The 22,489-nt window shown below is 35.8% G+C and overlaps 1 protein-coding gene and 1 non-coding gene across 13 annotated transcripts in view; both read left to right on the plus strand.

The window, feature by feature from the left end:
- Window positions 1-22,489, plus strand: part of CHD9 (chromodomain helicase DNA binding protein 9) — a 169,597-nt gene that overhangs the window by 84,003 nt on the left and 63,105 nt on the right. For 9 of the 12 annotated variants that reach the window (XM_066349159.1, XM_066349160.1, XM_066349166.1 and 6 more), the window contains exons 3-4: window positions 9,026-9,357; window positions 21,337-21,448. In XM_066349159.1, the coding sequence (XP_066205256.1) occupies window positions 9,026-9,357; window positions 21,337-21,448 (444 nt within the window). Of the gene's footprint in view, window positions 1-7,556; window positions 7,888-8,000; window positions 8,250-9,025; window positions 9,358-21,336; window positions 21,449-22,489 lie in introns of those variants that run through there. The other 3 variants (XM_066349167.1, XM_066349168.1, XM_066349169.1) reach the window with 2 other exon arrangements.
- LOC136381662 (small nucleolar RNA SNORA38) lies at window positions 17,900-18,029 on the plus strand. Its single transcript, XR_010747141.1, has one exon. It is a non-coding gene; the product is annotated as a small nucleolar RNA SNORA38 (small nucleolar RNA).

Consider the following 22,489-nt stretch of genomic DNA (forward strand, 5'->3'; position numbering starts at 1 on the left):
AAGAAGTATTTTATTATTCGTGATTAATTAAGCATGTATACTGTCATTACAGTTTGCTACTTTAATTTAGTTACATCGAGGTATCGAGGCTTTTACTATGAAATGTTGATGGATTTATATGGCTTTACATTGTTTTTACTTATAGAGTTTATTATTTATTATTATTAGTCTGACTTATTGTAATTTCAGGGGATAATCTTTTGGAGACACTTTCATGGAAACTAACATTGTCTGGGAAAAGAGTATTGCTAGGACTGTTAATTTGGGTTTAATACAAACTGTGTTGTTATAAACAACCCATTAGGGGATGCTGGCTCAATTGAAAAACTGTAACTTTTGACTCCCCCACCCCAGCTGAACTAGTATATGTGTATATGCGAGACTAAATAGATATTAGCTAACATTTCTATTTGTTTTATGAACATGGGTCCTCTCAACAATTGCACTCAACAGCTATCCACCTATAACACACCCTTTTTAAGCTATTAGAATTTAAATGATGTAGCCATTTAAAATAATTCATTTCTATGTAAGCCTTGAATCAGCATTAATCTGTATGTTGCTACTTCTAAAAATGTTTCCATGCAAAAACATTAAAATGTACCAATATTACACAAATAGCCATAAACACACTACAAAGGTTTAACAAATGTAGCATTTGTTTTAAATCACTTCTCTTTTGTTTTTTTGTTTTAAATCACTTTTTAAATTAAAAAAATAAAACATAATGGCTAACCATTAAAATCCCCAGCTCCTTTCTTCTTCCTTCCCAGAGCAAAACACTGTTCTGACTTTGTCATGTACCTTTTCAGTACGTGTTTCTATAAAGTCGTCACATAGAGGTACCTGTATATGTTCATAAACATCTGGGGGATGTAATGGGAAGAGAGGAAAAGTTATTTTGTATATGTATAGATATATGTTTATTTAAATGACAAATATGAAGTAAAGTGCAAATATATTTAGTCTCATTTTATGGGTGTTAGTTTACTTTTCTCTATATTAAAAATACTATCTAATTAAACATTAATAATAAAACAATAATTTTGGAGTTCGACAGCCTTGGGTTCAAAATTCCTTTCTGCTACCTACCAGGCCTGTAACTTTAATGCTGTCCACTATGATGGCTCATAATGAGATTTCAGCTCACAGTCCAAAAACACTGTCTTAGCTAATCAGACCATCAAGAATAATGATGGCCAATTACTAGAAGGAATCATCTTAAAAGTGTAGCACTTGAACAGATAGGCTCTGAGAGGCGGAGTACCCACTTGGGGCAGTCTCTTGATGAACAAGCTGGGACGCAGAGTATAACTGGTACAGATGTTATCCAACAGGGAAATTCATTAAGCCCTGGTAGTTCTTTTTTCCGTTATACAGATGAGGAAGTAGAGGCTCAAGGAAATGATGAAACTGGGATTAGAACCCAGGGCTGGCTGCCTCCAAAGTCCATTCCCTTAATCACAACATTATGTTGCTAATAGCTTCCATGTCGTGGGTAATTTAGGGCCTGATGAATTCAATATATAGTGTTATCAGTCAGTAGTGAACTTAGTTGAGGTTTTGTGGTTTTAAAAATCCATGTTTTGCCCCGGCCAGATAAGATAGCTCAGTTGGTTAGAGCTTCATCTTGAAGCACAGAGGTTGTCTATTCAATTCCTGGTCAGGGCACTTACAGAAACAGATGGATCGATGTTTCTCTCTCTCTCTCCTCTCCTCTCTCTCTCTCTCTCCCTCTCTTCCTTTCTCTCTACTCTCTCTTTCTCTCTTTTTCTCTCGTTCTTGCTCTCTGGCTCCCTCTCGATCCCCCTTCCCCCTCTCTAAAAATCAGTCAGTAAATAAAAGATTTTTAAAAATACACTTTTGTTTGGATGCATATGATGAACTTATGAACAATACAGCATTGAAAAAAGCAACACAAACTGACAAAATAGAGGTTAAATGATACGTGTTTTTATGTCACGTGTGGCCATTTCATATATAAAAATATTTGTCATCACGTGTTCAGGTATGTTTATTGAAATCAGTTAGCAACCTTAAATCTGAAAATCTGACCTGTTATTTCTCTATATGTAATCACTTACTGATTCCCTAATTCCTTCAGTATAAAGTCCAGACATTTTAGCATAATTTATGACACTTGATAATGCCCATTGCCTGTCAGTCTTTATTGCTGCTTATTCTTTAAACATGCATTTAGTTTTCTTGTCATGCTAGTCATTACGTCATCTGTAAATATTCCAATTTAAATATCTAATACAAAAAGATTTTTGTGTTTAAAACAACCTCAAAATCAGTTTCACACCTAAAAAAATGACTGTAATTCTTTCATAATCAAATATCCAGTCAAAGTTTAAATTTCCCTAGTAGTTTAATAAATGTATTTTTATAGTAACTTGTTCAGGTCAATATCAAAAGAAGGGCCACATACTACAATTAGTTGATACTTTTTATTCTTTCTTTTCCATTGACTTGAGAGGGAGAGAGAAGGGGAGGGGGATGGGGGGGGGAGAGAGAGGAGAGAGAGAGAGGGAGAGAGAAAGCACCAACTCACTGTTTCACTTAGTTGTTCCATCTAGCTGTGCACTCACTGGTTGCTTCTCATGTTCCCTGACTGAGGATTGAACCTGGGACCTCTGACATGCTGGTCAACGCTTTATCCACTGAGCCACTAGGCCATAGTGGTGGTTCTGTATTTTATTGTCCCTCTTTTTGTCTTATATTTTTTTTCTTTTGGCAGTACATTTAGTCTTAGTCTGTTTTAATCTACTGTTCCCTTCTTTGTTTCTTACACTTTGCTGAAGACACTCAGTCATTTGTGGCCTCTCCCACATTGAGGATGTAGAAGATTACATCCATGGTATCCTCTAGCATGTTCCTTTTGCTTCCTGTAAGTCATGTCCTAATTTTTTATTTTAAGAAAACACAGAACTTTAATGAACATCGACTGTTTTGCCTGAACTGCTCTGTTGATGATTAAGAAAAAGGCAATTCTTTTCATGGTACTATCTTTTTAATGTAAAATTCAAGATTTATAACACTAAAGAAAATGAACGTCATGGTTAGCCTTCGAGTGGAAGCCTGGGTGCCACAGATGTGAAGGAAGTGAAGGAAATAGCTGCTTCACTTCCATCAAGAGCTGAAAACAAATCCGAGCGTAATGCTCAGAAGACTGACACAATAATATGTTCTTGGCTTGATTTTTGCCTCACTTTTTCTCCTTAAAAACAAGTCTTTATTGGTAGCTTGTGAGGAAAATAATTATGTACAGTAAATAAAAACAACAAGAAGTCACCACAAGAATGTTTGACACATTACTGAAATTAACTACAAATTTATTGTTTTGGAAAGTTGGTTTAATATGAATTTTTAAGTAGATAATTATGATTCTTCTTGAGGAGATTAGAAACCAGCACACTGGCTTACAGTAAACAATTTAAGGGAACGAAAAGGCCTTGTTCCTTAGCTTTATAATATCAAATTACCATGAGATGTTTACTTTGCTTCTGACTGTGGAGCTTTAACCCTTTCCTTTCACCACTCCTGATACTCATTTTACCCTTCTTTTTGCTTTGCAAACCACTAGCCCCTCTCCATCTGCTGGCCTCTTAAACTTAGCGTTTGGGGGTCTCACTAGTGGTTCCCTCTGTTACTTTCTCTGCACTGTGTGCTCAGGGCTTGCTGGGTCCGTCCTGTCTTCTGTTCTCTCCCAGTGGAATCCCCGCCACCCGCTCCCCCAGGCCCGAAGCCTGGGGTCCTGGCCCTGAGAAAGTTTGGTGTTTTATTCTTTCTAAGAAATAATGTGCTTTATTATTTGAGACCTTTTATTTCTTCATATTGTTTTTTAAATAAATGAAGTAGAACTTTTTTTTTTTTTTACAGAGACAGAGTCAGAGAGAGGGATAGACAGGGACAGACAGACAGGAACGGAGAGATGAGAAGCATCAGTCATTAGATTTTCGTTGTGACACCTTAGTTGTTCATTGATTGCTTTCTCATATGTGCCTTGACCGTGGGCCTTCAGCAGACTGAGTAACCCCTTGCTTTAGCCAGCGACCTTGGGTCCAAACTGGTGAACTTTTGCTCAAACCAGATGAGCCCACACTTAAGCTGGTGTCCTCTGGGTCTCGAACCTGGGTCCTTCTGCATCCCAGTCCGATGCTCTATCCACTGCGCCACCGCCCGGTCAGGCATAACTTTTTTTTTTATACATTTTCTCCCCAAGAGAGGAATCTGTCCTCTATCTATAGTAGATACGTAGTAGCCATGTGACCATTCTTGCCTTCTTTTTGGAAGTTCATAATTTCCACTTCAGTCTACACAATGATAATTCAATAATTTTAAGTGTTTGTATACAACTAAAATATTTAACATTGATGAATTCCCCAATGTGGGTAGGGAGCCTATGTGGGAAAATTACTCCATCAAGAAGGAAGAAACCTGAGACCCCATTCAGATTTGAACACCTCTGATTCTTGCCCAAATCCCTTTGCTCCCTTCTTATATAAAGGGAAAAGGAAAGTGGGTGGTATGAAAACTTGCTCATTTTGTAAGAGGTGATCTTCATAAAGCCTAGACGCCGTCTCCTTTTCATTGTGTCCTAGTTCATTTTTGAATGCTAGTCTGGACTCACTAAGCTTTTACCATGTCTTGCTATTAGGTCATGGCCTATGGTTTGAAAAACACTCCTACCATAAGTCCCTGAGTTTCACCAACATTGAAATATGTCCAGGTCTTCCAGATATTCCTCCCAGTTGCTATAATTAATATATCACATGATACCATCTTTATGCTTTTCTATAATTTCTTTTCCTTAGAAAATTTAGATATGCTATTAAAATATGTGCCTTCACCTTCTTTTATATAGTTTTTCTTATTTAGCATATAAGTTCTTTGGGACAAAGGCCTAAAGACTTTAATTTTCTATAGATAGAATATTTTCCTACATAACAAGTGGGAAATTAATATAGCAGGACTGTTGGGACTGAAAGGAGGAAAATAAAACTTAGTATAATTAAAATTTGACAGAATTTGATGAGTGTTTAGATAGGGGGGAAAGAGAAAAATACATTGAAAATGTCTATCCCCATTTGTATTGTTGTATGTGTGAATTGAGAAATGATCAGTATTTAAAATGTTTAGTTATTTAACACCTCAGTGTTGATTGGTGGGAATATAGTTTTAAAATATTGTATTCTAATACAAAAAATATTTGATCATAGATCCTCTATTGTCTACTGTTAAAATTTAATGTTAAATAATTGGGACTTTGTCTTTTTTTTTTTTTTTTTTTCATTTTTCTGAAGCTGGAAACAGGGAGAGACAGTCAGACAGACTCCCGCATGCGCCCGACCGGGATCCACCCGGCACGCCCACCAGGGGCGACGCTCTGCCCATCCTGGGCGTCACCATATTGCGACCAGAGCCACTCTAGCGCCTGAGGCAGAGGCCACAGAGCCATCCCCAGCGCCCGGGCCATCTTTGCTCCAATGGAGCCTTGGCTGCGGGAGGGGAAGAGAGAGACAGAGAGGAAAGCGCGGCGGAGGGGTGGAGAAACAAATGGGCGCTTCTCCTATGTGCCCTGGCCAGGAATCGAACCCGGGTCCTCCGCACGCTAGGCCGACGCTCTACCGCTGAGCCAACCGGCCAGGGCAATAATTGGGACTTTGAGTCACATAATGGAATCTATTGGAAAGCTTTGTAGAAATGAGGTATTTTGGAAATCGTTCTACGTCCTGTGGATAGAATCAGTGAATCAAGGGTATTGAAAGAAAACAGAAGAACCCATGTCTCATATTCCAGCTCTGACCTCTCTGAGGATCGGGTCCCACATTTTCAGTTACCAGAGCTCTCCATTTCAAGCTCTGTGTGAAGACTTCAACTTGCCATGCACACATACATACCCTTTGTCAACTAGATGTTCCTTTTTTTTTTACCTTCTGTACAGTACTTGTCCTAGAAGCCAAACACTGACTCTACCCTTTAGCCATCCCCCTGCACAGCTAGGTGGTTTCTACATCTTGGAAAGGGCATGGGAAAAGCCCAAATTTCATCCTACCTTTATGGCTAGTATCTGCAGTTTTGAGCAAGTCACTTCTTTTGTGTTCAGATTAATCCCTGTAATTTACGGAATTTGAACCAGATATGCTGCAATGGTTGAGAGCATGCTTTCCCTCATGGGGTTCTCTACCTGTTAGTCCCAGCTCCATCCTTCAGCAGCTGTGTGATCTTGGGCCAGTCACTTCTTTCTCTGGGCCTCAGTACCCTCAGCTTTAGTGAGGATAACAGGAGTCCATGCCTGGCTCATAGTAAGGACTAAAATAAGTGTCTGTATTATTGTTGTGTTTTTTTTAATTGTTTGCTCTTAGAGTTGTTCTATCATTTTGTGATTCTGCTCTGAGAGTATGACTCCATTACACCATAATCCTGACACTTAACAAAGTAAGGCCTTGGTTTGTGATTTTTATATAAATGACCTCTCAGGTCATTTAGATGCTGTCCTTGCCATTAGTCGTCAGTCCTCTGCCTTTAATTTTCTACCCTGATGTCCAGATTGGTCTTTCTAGGACACTGTTCATATAATGGTACTAAATGGGGGAAAAAAACCCCAAAACGTAAAAAGGACTCTTTGATAGAGTTACTATATGACTTGCCAAAACCAAATGAAAAAAAAAAAACAGTATTAATGAAAGAGGTAAACTTGGGTTTTGAAGCAGTGAAAATTGTTTTAGCTATGTCCGGGCACTGCTTACTAAAATTTAAGTCTCAAATTTTTACGTAAGGAAAAGTTACACTGATGACCAAATTCAGGGGGATTTGCCCCTTCTTTGTTTTTAATAAGGAACCAAAACTAAAATTTTATCTTAAAAACTCTGCAGTTCAGTTAAAATAGAACATGAAGAGTAAAGGTCAGGAAGATTTTATGAGATTTTTATTTTAGGAAAATTAATTAATGTATTCAGGTTTAAGGAAAATTCTAATTGTGGTTAGTAATTCTTTATAGACAAGCTCTTCTGTGTTCATTTGAATTAAAGAATTTAAATGAAAGTAGTTTGATTTCTCTATTTTAAAAATAACATTGTTAGCTGATCATTAGAAGAATCGAAGCGGCCTTACCTAATTTCTTAAAGAGAAGTCACTTGTTAGGTGTTCATTTGCATGACCTGCTCCTTAACCCTTTGCTCACCTTCAGCTATTTTTATATATTAAATATTTTAGAGTATCATGAGGAAAAGTATTTTTCTCCAGTAAAAATTGCGTTGGATTTGGTTTTTTAATACTAGTAGCTCCAGGAAGCTATCTTACCACCGTTTTAGTTTTCAGGTGATTTTCAAAAGTCAGGTTTTTAATGTGTATTTTTGAAAACTTGGCTGCAGGAAATGGCAGAGTGAGAGTTAATGTGTTACACGGAGGGAAGAACAGTCCATAGGGGGTTAAATTGCAGAGTCTAATGGAATAATAACTGGTAGCACCATCTGCTGGCCTACTTCCGCAGAAGGAGTCAGTATTTTTAACGACATCTCTAATATTCATGCTGATGCATTTTGATGCTTTGTGCATTCATTTCTTTCTGTGCTTTGTTGGAATCTGGCTATCTGCTTATAGCTGTTGAGGGAACTCAGCTTTTTAGGAGGAGTTTGCAGCCTTTTTCATCTCTAAATAGGGTGAACGGTGGAGATAAACTTGCCAAGGCAGAAATGTGTTGATCAATCACAATGTGTATTTGTGGAGGGTTGTGCATCTCTTGGTTGCAGCTTGCTAAATAGGCCATTTAGGAATCTTCTTTCAATGCTTTTTTCTTGAGCACTGCCTGGGGTGGTGAAAAAGCAGAGGGCAAGCCTTTGTCTGACGCCAAAAATGTCTTCAGTGAAGAGGCCAAGAGGAAGGGTAAGTGAAAGCCTGAATGAGTGGGAGGAGGAGGGGTTCTTTGGGCTAAAAGGCTAATGGGATTGAATAACCTTCCTTATTACTGGCTGCTGCTGCGGGAGTCGGACTGCATCGCCATCTTGAGCTTGTTGCTGTTTTCTCGAGTCTTGGTTATTTGTTATAGCCTGTAGGCCTTAAGGTGGCATTTTAGGGAGCGATTCTAAGCCCTCCTTCCCTTCTCAGTGCTGCAGCACCGCTATGAACCCTCTGATGAGGCAGGGATAGACCAGATTCCCGGGGAAGCCCACTGGGATCAGCATGAAAATGTGTTTGGAAATTCCTGGTGGTTTTTTCCTTTGCTATAGTCACAGGCATGTTTACGGGTAAGAACATAACAGAACTGTGATCTAAGTATACGTGGATGAATGCGTGTTTGAAGAAGATATTCTTTTTAAAATGCTGTTGAACTGCTTCCTGTGATCTCGCTAAAATATTAATAATTTAATGTAAAACTGTAAAACTTGTTTTTTTCCCCTCCCCAGAAATGCTTGAGCAAAATAATTATGGTATAGAAAGAGAAAAAACATTTAACTCTTAAATGGAAAAACTAAAACTTTCTCTAATTTTAAGTATGGGAATGTCTTTTTACTAACTAGCTATGTTGCTGCATAGATTGCACATTAAAATGATTTCAATGATTTCAGGTCTTAGTTACTTTCTGATAAATCAGAGGCTTTATTTTACTGAAAATTATATGGAACTATAAGGAGTAGTCAGTCTATATTGAAATTGCTGTTTTAAATGTATTAATAATCTTCAGAGTTCTGGATTGAAGAAGAAAGAAACGACTTTTTAAAAACAAAATGTACAGAATATTTACAGGACAGCATTTGAATCAACTGACTAACCAAGAATGCTATGAAAATATCAGTGAATCTATTCTTTAACCTTCATTTTTAAAAGCAGTAGTTTGAGATTTTAATTTTATACATACATTCATTTCTAGACTAGCAAAATGTTTTAATTTTAAATTTGTAACACTCACATTTTTGCTCATGTATTTTACTTCTTAAGCCTAATTTTAAAATTTCAGATATTTATGTTAATTGTTTTTGGTGTACTCTGGTATGATGTATAAATAATATTTTGGTTTCTCTAGCCTCCATCTTCCAAGAAGAATGATGGTTCTGGGACATACACTAAGTTGCAGAATACCCAGGTGAGGATCATGTCTGAGAAGAAGCAGAGGAGAAAGGTGGAATCAGAGAGCAAGCAAGAAAAGGCGAACCGAATAATATCAGAGGCCATAGCCAAAGCCAAGGAGCGTGGGGAGCGCAATATTCCGCGAGTCATGAGCCCTGAAAACTTTCCTAGTGCCTCGGTTGAAGGGAGAGAGGAAAAGAGAGGCAGAAGGATGAAAGCCAAGCCAAAGGACAAAGAAAGCAGGAAAACAAGAACTTGTTCTAAGTTAAAAGAGAAGACAAAAATTGGGTAAGTTTGTTAAGAATTATATTTAATTCCTTTGATTTGCGCGTGATGTGACCACTCCCACTTTGTAGTTTTCCGTTGTTAGAGAGCATGTATACTCTGTTTCTTTCTGGAATGAATGCCAGGATCTGCTAAATTTCACCGTCCTGTGAGCATAGCTTGTTTTACATGAATACTAGTAAAAGAAATTTAAGAGGAAAAAAACTTTATCTATAAAACAGGAAAAGAGAAACCAAACCAAACCCATATTGCTGTTCCAGTTTCAAATTCACTTTCTTTGCAAGGCCCACGTTAAAATTTTGTATAAGACTTTTTTAGTTGTTTAGTTGTATGTACTTATTGGGCAACTTATTCTTTGGAAGCATGAAATACAATATTTTCTCATACGTTGGACTAAATGGAATGGCAAGAAAACTGAGACTATTTTAACCAACAGTAAGCAGGCCTTGGCTCTTACAGTCTTTCTGATTTAATTCATGTCATAAAGAGGCCAGGTGAGGATTAATGCGCCAAGAGAATTACAAGGCAAAGAATTGCTCTAGGAGGATACATTAATCCTAGGTATTTTTATTTGACAAATTATCTCATAATTTTTGAAAAATAAAATGTTATAAGTATTATTTCTTCTATATGTTTGTTTGTTTTGTATGAAGGGTAAAAATAACCTAAGACCAATATAGTTTAGAATTGTTTTTGCAGAAATATTTGGTCATTTTTGCAGGCTATATATGAAATATTAAATAATTTACTTTTATCTCTTTTCCACACAAGTAACCCAATAAAGAATTTCCTTATTATGAAAATCTTCATTTGCTTAAGAAGTTATTAATACTTTATGTAGATATTTAGAATTAATGCAATTTTTTAAAATAAGTTAAATCTTCAGCATTTTAAATGCAACCACCAAACTGAATTATATTGTTAGGTTCTAATGGCTTTCAGTCCAAACTATTAAATAACATGGGCTCTCTTGCAATAATAGAAAATAATTAATACTATTGAATTTATATTTTATTTGCAGACAGTTAAAGTGAAATTTGAAATAATCAAAATATTTCATATTTTGATGTGAAAGTATCTTTTCTGATAGTATGTCTATTTTAATTTATAAAACCCTATATTTACTCTTTTAATGTATTGAAAGTTAACATAATTAAAGTTTTCCAGTTTTAATGTATACAGAGATATAGACAAAGTAGTATATTTTGAAAAGGTATTAAAAAACACATAAAATGAGCAAATTTGTAGAGAAACTGAAAAGTTACAGCAAGTTTAAATATGGGGGGTGGGAGGGTCACTAGAGGCTAAAGATACCAGAAGTGAATCGGGTTCAAGAAAAAGCAATGTACATAAGGGGAAATTAGAATAATCAGATACAATCGAGAAATGTGGATTTTTGAAAGATGTGAATTGATATGGCAGGGAACAGTAATTTATTGTAGTCAACTATCTGATTAATTCTGTGATGTTTATATTTTTGTTAAAAATAGATTATTCATAATTATTCTAATTGCACAGCATTGATCAATTTATTATTTTTAGAGATAGCATTCTTGAGAAAATGAAAGGATAATTGTACTGGAAAGATATATATATATATATATATATATATATATATATATATATATATATATATAATGGCAAGATTGAGTAGTTGCTAAAAGTATTGTTAAAGAGTACAAGACTTTTTGATAGAGTAATTTTTAAATTGTAGGCAAATAAGTAAAATTGAAGCTTGCCTATGTAGTGTTATTAAGATGTTAGAATAAAACAATTTCTTGACCAACTTAGATAAAGATGTATTTTGGAAGAAAATGTATAGTTGGAAATTAAATTCATGTAGAATCTAGAGTTGCTGTCCATTGAAATCTTTCATTTCTGTGCCTTCTAACAAGCCACTACATTTTATAATTTTGAGTTTGCTGAGTTTTTAGTTTTTGTGTGAAGAGTTATCATTTAAGAAGTTCAGTTGCATCATTTTAATTAATAGCATTTTATGATATATTAAACATTCTTGTGAAATTTTATTTTTTTATTAGTTTTAGACAAATTGGGCTGTTGCTAATTCAAATGATTGGTATCAGATAAAATTGAAAGGAATATATTCTGGAATTTACCATCAACAATGTGAAACAAATTTTAAAAGTAACTGAGTTTGTCAACAATAAGTAATGGTTGATGAAAGGAAACTTGACTTGGGATGGTGAACACTATATAATATACATGCATTATAGAATTGTACACCTGAAACCTATATAATGTTATTAACCAGTGTCACCCCAATAAATTCAGTACATTTTTTAAAATTCTGGTTGATACATAGTTAGAGCTGGTGTGTATTAACCCATATGTTTGATTTGATACACTCTAGGAAGACGAGTCTGAAGAAAACCAATACTGCTTCTGCTTGCCCAGGGTGCTTGGAACCTTGTCACTACTTCTGTCACTTAGAGGTTAATGTTTGAACCATACAAGGAATAGAGTGTCCTTTTCAGAGCACGTTGGTATAGTCTCACTTACTCTTTACAGCAGTTCTGTGAGTTAGGTAGACATGCACTACAATAATGTAGTTAAATTCCTTGCCTTTGGAGCCACTTCCATATGTTGAAATCCCAGTTTACAAACAGCGTGACCCTGGAGAAATACTTAACTTCCTCAACTTTCAGTATTCTTACATGTGAAATGGGGATGGTGATAGTACGTACCTTGTAGTATTATTTTGAAGATAAAGTGATTTAATAACATTTAAAGCAAACAGAACAGTACCTGGAATTTAAGTTAAAGTTATTTAATAAAAGTTAGCTATTGTTATTTTCTGAAAAAATACATAACATATAGCTGTTTAAGAAAAAAGCCAGAGCCAGGAGCCACACCCCTTTCCAGCTTTATTCTCACTTGTCTGCCTCGCTTCTCTTTCCATTAAGACTCTATTCCTTAATAAGATTAGTGAAAAAAATCAAACAGACAAACAAAAACAGTTGCTACCTGTTAAGAGTGATAATAGGTTAACTTATTAATGGTTTTTATTCATGTGAGCATGCCTGTCCGGTTGGCTAGAGGAACATTGAAGACAGTGAATTTTGTTTGAAATATGCCTGGAGTTTGGAAGGGTTGCCCATGGTTCTGTGGAAGGATGAGTTGGCGTAGAAGAGGCAGGTGTAAGGTAGAGGGAGGGCTGGAAACAGCCCTTTTCTACTTGATGTCTCATGGTCTTGGCACTCAGGTTCTAACCAGCTACCTTTCCAGTAGAATTAGCAGGGTTTTCTTGAGTAATAGCACGTAATAGATGCACCATGAATGGAGTAGAATGGATTTTATGAAGTGAATGCATGAATGGAAGGAGTGGAAGATTAAATGTTAAAAGATAACAAATAGTTGAATTGATTTGTTAAATCAAAAAACAGAAATGGCAAGCTAATCCATCAAGAAACCACAGGGACATAAGAATGGTTTAGTAATAGCAGAAAGTTAAACTCTAAAATAAAATTTGTGCTAAGACTTGTAGTAGAAATTTCTTAAGGCTCTATTTGGTCTTAGATGTGTGATAGAATGTCACATGATGAGACATTTTAAAATTTATGGTTTATAACTGATATTTAAATTATGTTTCTCTGTTGTCAGTTAGAATTTACTTCTTTGTTATAGATTCACATAGTTAGAATGCCTTTGATATCCCATGTTCTTATGGCCCTATAAATTTAATCGGTAATAGTTCTTTATGATTAAACATTTTTGAATTTATTGATAATCATTCTCTTCGTTATAGGAGGCTAGTTAGCAGGTGCTAGAAGTAGCTTTCCTCTTTAGTTAAAGCAGAAAATATTTAAATTAAGAAATTTTTCTCAAACTCAAGTAGAAATTAAGGATGTTATGTTATAAAGAAAAAAAATGGAGCACTAAATAATCTCAAATTTTTATTGTGCTCTTTTTTGCTATAGGCTTTTTAAACACTCAGGAAGCCAGAAGGAAAATAGCATTTATTAATTAGCTACCATCATATATACACATAAATGTGTGTGTGTATTTCTTAAACAAAACTAACATGTATGTTCACATGGATATCTATAGAGGGGCTTTTACATCTAAATAAAATATAAGGGGGAATAATATAAATAAAATCTGAGGGAAAAATAAGATGAATTCAGAAATTGGAAATGATCACTTTATAGTTTTTGTTAATAAAGTGGTAAATGAAATTCTGATTGCAAGTACTCAAGATAATAGGAATTTAGTATCTGTTTGGATAAACTATAAATGTAGTAATTACTTAATTGTTTCTTGGCATATGATAAAAAAGCAGTGTGAAGAAATGCACGTATAAACTTACATATTATTATTAATCATATGCTACTAGTAGCCTCCTTGAGTTCTAAAATTTTTGAATTCCCAGCAGATAAAATGTCTCATTCATTTCCTTCCTAACATTTAAATTTAAACTCAGTGAAAATCTGAAACATATCATCTACAGAAATTATTGATATATACATTATTAGTAATTTAATTAAGATTTATAATTCTATTTTTTAAGAGTTATACCTTTACATAAACGATATTAGTAAGGTTTATCATTAGTAAATGGTGTGCTTTATTTCAGTGAATCTAAGATGCTACTGATTATAAGATAGTTTTTTTATGTATTAACTAATAATAAAAAAATATTGCCAACTAAAACTAGGCATATTGTTGATTATTAGATGAATCTTGATTTCATAGATGTTAATATGTGGAAAAATGTTTGTCTTGGAAGCACCAAGGTGAAATATTTTATTTTAATGGTCCTATTTGTCAATTTTTAACACAAACACTATTTTCTTTCTTTTAAAAGAAGAAAGGTTTTTTAAGAATAAAAATTAAACTGTGCTAATATTGAATGTTAACTGTAGCTGAAAAACAAAATCTAAAAAAAGAATTAAACTGTATTGATAAATATATTGACTATGATTAATCCTTGGCAACTTTATATGAACAACTAAGTAAATTCAAGTTTAAAAAAAATTACATCCTTAAACAAGAAGTAATTTATAGTCCAAGTTACCAAAAGTTTACACTAAAATGTTAATTTCAGAAATATAAGCCTAACTAAAATACAAGAACCCTTTTGAAACTTGATTGTTTTTCCCAGATAACTTTAAGCTGATCTTGAGTTGAACCTGAAGCAGTAGTAATCTCACCAAATGAAGTGCTTCTTTAAAAAAAAAAAAGTTTATATTTGATAACTTTAAAATTAGCCCCAGTGTTTTTCACTTAGCTTGCGAAGAAATACATTATAATGTGCATGTATTTTTGCTTTTTTCCTCCACTTGTGATGAATTGGATGCATTAATTACAACAATGGACTAATTGGATAAGATTCATTGTTTGTCCCATTATTGCAATGAGAGAATCAACGGGGGGGCAATTATAGATTGACACTGTTAGACTGCAGCTTGTTACGCAGACTCTACTGATAACATGTGGGCAGGATTTAGATGAGTGCATAAATTATATCTGAAAATCAAATATAGATGCCAAGTATAAACAAGCTTTCTAGTGCCTCAGACTTATCAAATGAATTAACATTTCACATTTATACTTACTTTGGAATTGCTCTTTTCTGTCTGAAACATGCTCTGTTTTGATATTTAATTATTAGACTAGCCTGAATATATATTGCTCAAGTTTGCTAAAAGATCCCTTTAACGTTTAACAAAACAAAACTTGTGTAAAGCCTTTATTGTTAACGTAGTCTGTATTACTTTTATGCGTTATTTGGTGATATGTCTAGGAATAGCAAACTATCAGTTTATTTGAAGACTGTATCTGTGAAATTTTAGTTATGTTTTTAATGAAATTTTATTAGAATTACTATATAGTAAACTCTTTGAGACCGAGGGTGGGAGAATGGGGTGCTCTTTGGTAATTTGGTATTTTACTTATATGTTTGTTGGGTTTTTTTATTTTTGGATCATTTGATTTCTTTCATATAACATTTATGGCTATCATTTGTCATTGTATGAACAATAGAGATTTTCAGTTCGAAAGTCAAATAAACTTTAACCTTAATAATTTACTAAAGCATAATATAGTTTTATATTTTTCTTTATTCATTAAACTGTTTATTGCTATCAATATCTATTGACTGGTTGAACTATAGTGTCATTTTAAAACAAGCAAGATTTTAAATACAAATATACAGATCATGTACCATAAAAATATACACTTGAAACTTAAATAATCTTATTAACCAATGTCAACCCAGTAAATTTACTTGAAATATATATAAAATTCATTTAAAAAGTAAAATCAGTAAGATATGTTGGAAATAATAAAGCAGGAATAAAGAGACTGTGTTGTCTTTTGCCAAACTTGTGACTGTGGTAGTTTATTTTATCTTTTGTAGCTGAGGTTTTCCTTCTAGTTTAGTGGAACTAATATTTGCCTTGCCTGCTCCAAACTTTTCCTCTGGATCAGCTGAGATATTGTCATCGAAAGCACTTTGGCCCTGGCCGGTTGGCTCAGCGGTAGAGCGTCGGCCTAGCGTGCGGAGGACCCGGGTTCGATTACCAGCCAGGGCACATAGGAGAAGCGCCCATTTGCTTCTCCACGCCCCCCTTCCTCTCTGTCTCTCTCTTCCCCTCCCGCAGCCAAGGCTCCATTGGAGCAAAGATGGCCCGGGCGCTGGGGATGGCTCTGTGGCCTCTGCCCCAGGCGCTAGAGTGGCTCTGGTCGCAACATGGCGACGCCCAGGAGGGTCGCAACATGGCGACCCCCAGGATGGGCAGAGCATCGCCCCCTGGTGGGCAGAGCGTCGCCCCATGGTGGGCGTGCCGGGTGGATCCCGGTCGGGCGCATGCGGGAGTCTGTCTGACTGTCTCTCTCTGTTTCCAGCTTCAGAAAAATGCAAAAAAAAAAAAAAAAAGAAAGCACTTTGATATTTCAGGTGTTCTATCAGTACAGTTTTTCTATCCCCAGTGGTTCCTAGAGCATTCTGCACAAACTGTCCTGAGCAAGTGGTTCCCCAGTCTGGGGGAGTACCAGAGCCCCTTAGCCCTTTGAGTAGTGAGTTGTTTTTTGGTTTTTTGGTTTTTTTACAGAGACAGAGAGAGAGAGTCAGAGAGAGGGATAGATAGGGGCAGACAGACAGGAATGGAGAGAGATGAGAAGCATCAATCATTAGTTTTTCATTGTGACACTTTAGTTGTTCATTGATTGCTTTCTCATATGTGCCTTGACCGTGGGGCTACAGCAGACTGAGCAACCTCTTGCTCAAGCTAGTGACCTTGGGCCCAAGCTGGTGAGCTTTGCTCAAACCAGATGAGCTCGTGCTCAAGCTGGCAACCTTGGGGTCTCGAACCTGGGTCCTCTGCATCCCAGTCCAACACTCCATCCACTGTGCCACTGCCTGGTCAGGCTGAGTAGTGAGTTTTTTTGTTAACCCTTTGAGTGAGGACGTACATAGACATTCGTACTACTCAAAGAGCTAGGGAATATTTTTAGAAGTCTGATTGGGTCCCACCTATTAGATCAGTATCCTGGAATTGGGACCTACAACTCGACTTTTTAAAGAACTTATTTTGAACTAATTTCAGATTTGCAAAAGTAGATCAGAGTTCCCCAGGCTCTTCACCCAGCTTCCTCAAAAGTTAGCAATTTATGTAACCAAGACACAGTTATCAAAACCAAGAAATAAACACTTATGCAATCCTATCAGCTTATTTGAGACTCGGTGCCAATTTTATCGGTTCTGATTTTTATATTTTTTGCCATCATCCAATTCAGAATCCTACATTTTATTTTGTTGTTATGTCTCCTTACACTCAAGCCACTAGAAAGGAATGGTGCATCCTCTTCATAGTCTTTTATAAATACAAAAACTTGTTACTATCTCTGCTTCTGATTTCATTGAAATTTTTATTCAGTGGAATGTGAGTCTTTATGCAGCCACATATATACTGGATCAGTGTATGTATTTTACATAATTCAAATAACTGAACTTTTACTAGTTTTGTTCTCATCTCCAAACTAGTCTAAAACATACATTAAGTTTTGGAGGTGGATAGCAAATGAGGGGCTACATCAAACATATATTTCTATTACCCAGTTTCACTTCGAGTTAGCCCTGACCTTGCCATTGAAGATCATCTGCCCAAGCGCCTGAGGTTAAGTAATCACAAGTGTTAGAGTGCTTGTCCTTAGAACGAGGTTGTGACTGGAAGAGGAGGCTTGAGAGGATAATTCTGGGAAACTAATCATGTCACATTTCTTGACATGGAAGCTGGTCACATTTCTGTTTGTTTGAGAAAGTTCACTGAGCTGTATGTACTCTTGCTGTGTTCGCTTTTCTTAATGCACATTATACATCAGTATTAGTAGACTATTAGGTTTAGGGGAAGTGTAGGTTTGCATTTGGGGGCATTTTGAAATTGTGTTATCTGTGGGATAGCCAGATGGTTATGTCTTAATAAATGGTTATAAAATTTGAAGCTTGGGTATAAGGTCTGAAGCAGAGATAAGAGATTTGAGAATCTTCCAACTTTTAAGTGGTAGTTAGGAATGGTTTAAATTATCCCCCTACAAATATGTGTCTGTGGTTCCCTGTCTTTGGACACGTTAGAATTGGAGGCAAAAGAATGTGGACTTGGAAAAGTCAATGCCAGCTTGCTCCCCTCGGGCTCAAGATCAGCCATCCCACATAGAAAAAAAAAAAGAATGGGTTAAATTAAATTTCCCAGGGACAGTATGTAGAGAGGGAAGAAGGCTGAAGACAGAACTTAGAAAAATACCAAAGTTTGGGAGTTGTCAAATACTGAATCCTGAAGACCGACATACTGGGAGGGAATAGGAGCTCAAGTAGTTTAGCAAGAATCAGAAGAATATAGTGTCACGGAGCCAAGGGTCCAGAGAAGGAAGAAGGATTAGTTACGTGTTGGTAGATAAAACTTAAAATTTCCATTAGATTTGGCATTACAGAGGTCATTTGTGGTTGTAGGCATTAGGAGTTCTATGCTTTGGAGTGAGGTATTACTGAATTTGTTGGGGTGGCACTGATTAACATAAATATGCAGGTTTCGGGTGCCCAGTTTTATAACACATCTCTGTACACCGGGTTGTGTGTACACCTCCCCCCCCAAGTCAAGTCTCCGTCCATCACCATTTATCAGCCCTGTTCCCTCCTCTCCCCTCCTCTTCTCCCCACTTGCGCCCTCTTCCCAGGCAGTCAGCACACTGTGTTGTCTGTGTCCATGAGTCTTTCTCTCTTTTATTTTGTTCTTTTTCACTCAATGCCTCCACCCCCCTCACCCAGCCCCCACCCCCAACAGCTGTCCACCTGCTCTCTAAGTATGAGTCTGTAGTGAACTATTAATTTCTATCTCTATTCTTATCAGTGTGACTTAGAACAAGTTATTTAACTTCTCTACGCCTCAATTTCCTCTTATAAAATAATAGTATCTACCTGTCAGAGTGGTAGGAACATCAAATGAGATAATGTATGTGAAGTTCAGGTTATAGTGGGTTGAGAAATGAAACTGAAACAATATAGACAACTTTTTTTGAGAACTATGGATGAGAAAAAGGAAGAACAAGATCATGTGGTTCACATCTAATAATAGTTGTGAACCCAAGGGAGACTTTTATTTTAAGAAGGAAACCAGAGTAAGGAAAAGGGACCAGAGGAGGGAGGAAATGGCAGTGAAAGTGGTGAGAGAGAAGGAAGCGTTACTGTGCTGGGTTTCTTAATGATGTTTCATAGTATCTTTCTGTGCTTTCATTTCCTGGTTCCAACATGAGCTGTGTCTTTACTCTTATTTATTTTCTTCACTTCCTCAGAAGAGAGCAGGTGAGATTCCAAGTAAGAATGACCATTATCTTGGTGAAGGGGGTCACTATACCAATACAACAATAAACTGCAGATACACCATTCTAGAATTTTTCTCGCCTCACATCTGCTCTTCTAGTCAGTAACCAAGTCTTATTGTTCTGGTTCTGCTTCCAAAATAAAAAGTTGTGTCTTTTTCTTTTCACTGCTTCACCCTGGCCCTTTCTTGCACTCCTCATCACTCACTTGAACTGTCATTTATTTGCCTTATAACTGGTTTCCCTGCCTTGAGTTTCTCTTCCTTCTGGTTGCATTGCTCTGTTATTTAAAATTCTTCCCCTTCCCCCAGTTTTATTGAGATATAATCGACACTATAACATTGTGTTAGTTTAAGGTGTACAACAAGATTTGATATATGTATATGTTGTGAAATTATTACCATAAGTTTAGTTAACCATTATATTATCTCACATAGTTATAACATTTTTCCTATGATGAGAACTTTTAAGATTTACTTTCTTAGCAACTTTCAAATATACACGCTAGTATGGCTAACTATAGTTTTATCCCCAGAACTCATTTAAAATCTCATATTTTTCCCTTGATTTTTAATTTTTCCATTCATTCGAAGATAGCTCAGTGCCATTTGTTAGTGGTGAACATGACAGGTTTGTTTTTTTTTAATTCCTGCCATAGGTAAGTTAAAAGCTGGACTTCAGTCAAAGCGTTAACTCCTCTCATGCCATATGAGACCTGTGTGATCTTCATCCTATCCAGATGAACTATCTCTGCTTCTTCCTTTTGCAGTCCTCTGTGTACTCCTGACATGCTCTCATCACTGCCTCTTTTTATTCTTCTGGGGTATCCCCCCACCAGGAATGTACCCTACCTCTTTTACTACCTGTTCAACTCCCTTTTATCATTCAGATCTCAGACCTCACCTTTTCTGAAGCCTCCTTTACTCCTCACTAAGCAAGCGCACTTCTTTCTTTATGCTCCCATTACAACTAGTGCTACAGTTCCATTTTAGCATGTTAACTGTGTCCACTTTCTCTTTAAATCCTAGGACCCAGGCAAGTGCCTGGAATATAATAATTAGACGTAATGATCATTAGTTGAAAAATTACTTTATGTCATGACTTTGCTAAGGTAGCATACATGATCCCTCTTGACTCTCAACAATAGAGATAGCAATTATAATATTCCTGTTTTGTAGGCTAGGAAATGAAGGCTAAAAGAGATCAAGGAATTTGCCCCGTGTCTCACAGATAGGAGAATGGTGGAATCAGATTTAAAATTTTGGACCATGATTTCAAAGTACATGCATTTAACCTCCAAATTCTCCCACATTAGTAAATAGTTATTGAAAATTTCTGAATTTTCTATGTTTGGAATAGAGATATCCAAAAGAGAATTTTCATGACCAGCCATTAGCCTGGTTTATGAACAGCAGTGTAAGATCACGTCATCCGTCTGCTGAACCAGATTAGGGAATGTGGGAGCTCTGTGTGTCTACCTCTGATCAGAAACAGAAAGTGAAAATCTTATTTTCATTTCAGACATTTGTATTTCATGTGTATGTGTGAATATTAATGTACATATATATGTATATGAGAGACAAACAGGCAAACTGTTATTATAGTAAAGGAAATTTTTTATTCCTTATGAATTTATGGGACATCTAAGATAAGCCTTAACATAAATGAAAAAATTAAAGAACAATTAATTTTTAAAGCGTTTTAAGTAAGGGAAAATTTGCTTTGGGGAATAGGCAGGATTCAAAAACATGAAGTATAATTTGAATTTAGAAAGAGGTAGGAGAAAAAAAGATCCCTCATTTCAAATCTACATGATAACAAAATAAATGAGTTATTTTCATTATTAAGTACAATTATACCAACTGACATCTTCTCCCATGAAAAATAATCTTGAGCCTAAGGAAAAAGAGATATAGCTTGACCACCTTTCTATACTTAGAAGTACATTAACTAAATATTAATTTGTGTTTGCTTCAGTAGGATACTGTTTTTGTCTTGAAAACGTCATTATGGATTTCATGATAATTATCATCTTTTAACATTCACGTGATACAAAATGGCTTAAAGCTTATCATAGCAATCTTAATCTGACCAAAAATGAAAAAATGTAGGAAGATCTCACTGTGTACTCTTTTCCTATTGAAACAGCAAGCTCATTATTACGTTGGGTAAGAAACAAAAAAGAAAGAATGAGTCTTCAGATGAAATATCTGACACGGAGCAGATGCCCCAGCAGACATGCAAAGCGGAAGACTTACAAGTGAGTATGACATTTTTTTCTGAGACGTGGAGCACTGGTAGAATTATTTAGATAGCATACTATTGCTTTATGGAGATTTATACTGTAGCTTAGTAATAAAAATAAATTTTCTTGTATAGCAATACCTGTATGGCAGCATTACTACAATATGCTCCTAACAGTATTCCCATCAAGTGTTAGACCCGGGGGAACTTACATATCCTCTCAAACCCCTCAGTTTTCAGATATTGAAGCCTAGAGAGGTGAAGTAATAATCCAAAGTCCCTGCTGGCTTTGAGCATGGAGAAGTATCCAGTGATATTCTGTACTTACAGAGTGCTTTTGAATGAAGTTAATGATGGAGATACTAATTTTTAAAATCACCTACAGATGATAAAACAAATGGATTGAATCATTTATTCCTAGATATAATTCCTTTGGTCTGCTTCTTTCAAAGAAAAAGATAAACATTTATATTAAAAATCCCCTAATGTAAACAAAAATATTGTGCTTTTACCCTTTTTTGAATAGGTGGATATATAAAATAATCTTGTGAAGTTAAATAATATATATATATAGTATATATATATATATATATATATATATACAGTGAAGGTCATAATAATTCAGGCCACCCTCTGCTCTCTCATAATTAAACTATGACTCTAGGCCGTAGGGGTGGTGGCAGTTGTTGAATTATGGGGCCAGAAAGCCCCTGAATGGCCTTTCTTCTTCCTTATGCAGCTTCTTCTCCAATGGGAGAGTAGTGGCTCCAGGCTCCTGGGCTGCTGCGAGAGTTGAGGTAAGGGCAGTACTGAAGCTCCTAATATTACATGGCCTGGCTTTTTCTTCATATGTTCTCCTTAACTTAGGTCAACTTATAATTAACTTATGCAACATGAGAAAATTTAGCTTCATTTTTACTAGAATAATGCTGGCCATTTTTCCATTATGTAATCACCAAGCAATGAAATGGTAGGGTAGGTTAACTCACATTTCTTCCATGCTGTAGTGTTAGTTTGCTTTGATGCGTGTTGCTTTAACACACAAAATTAAATGGGA

The sequence above is a fragment of the Saccopteryx leptura genome, chromosome 9 (genome assembly GCF_036850995.1).
Source record: "Saccopteryx leptura isolate mSacLep1 chromosome 9, mSacLep1_pri_phased_curated, whole genome shotgun sequence".
Taxonomy (NCBI): domain Eukaryota; kingdom Metazoa; phylum Chordata; class Mammalia; order Chiroptera; family Emballonuridae; genus Saccopteryx; species Saccopteryx leptura.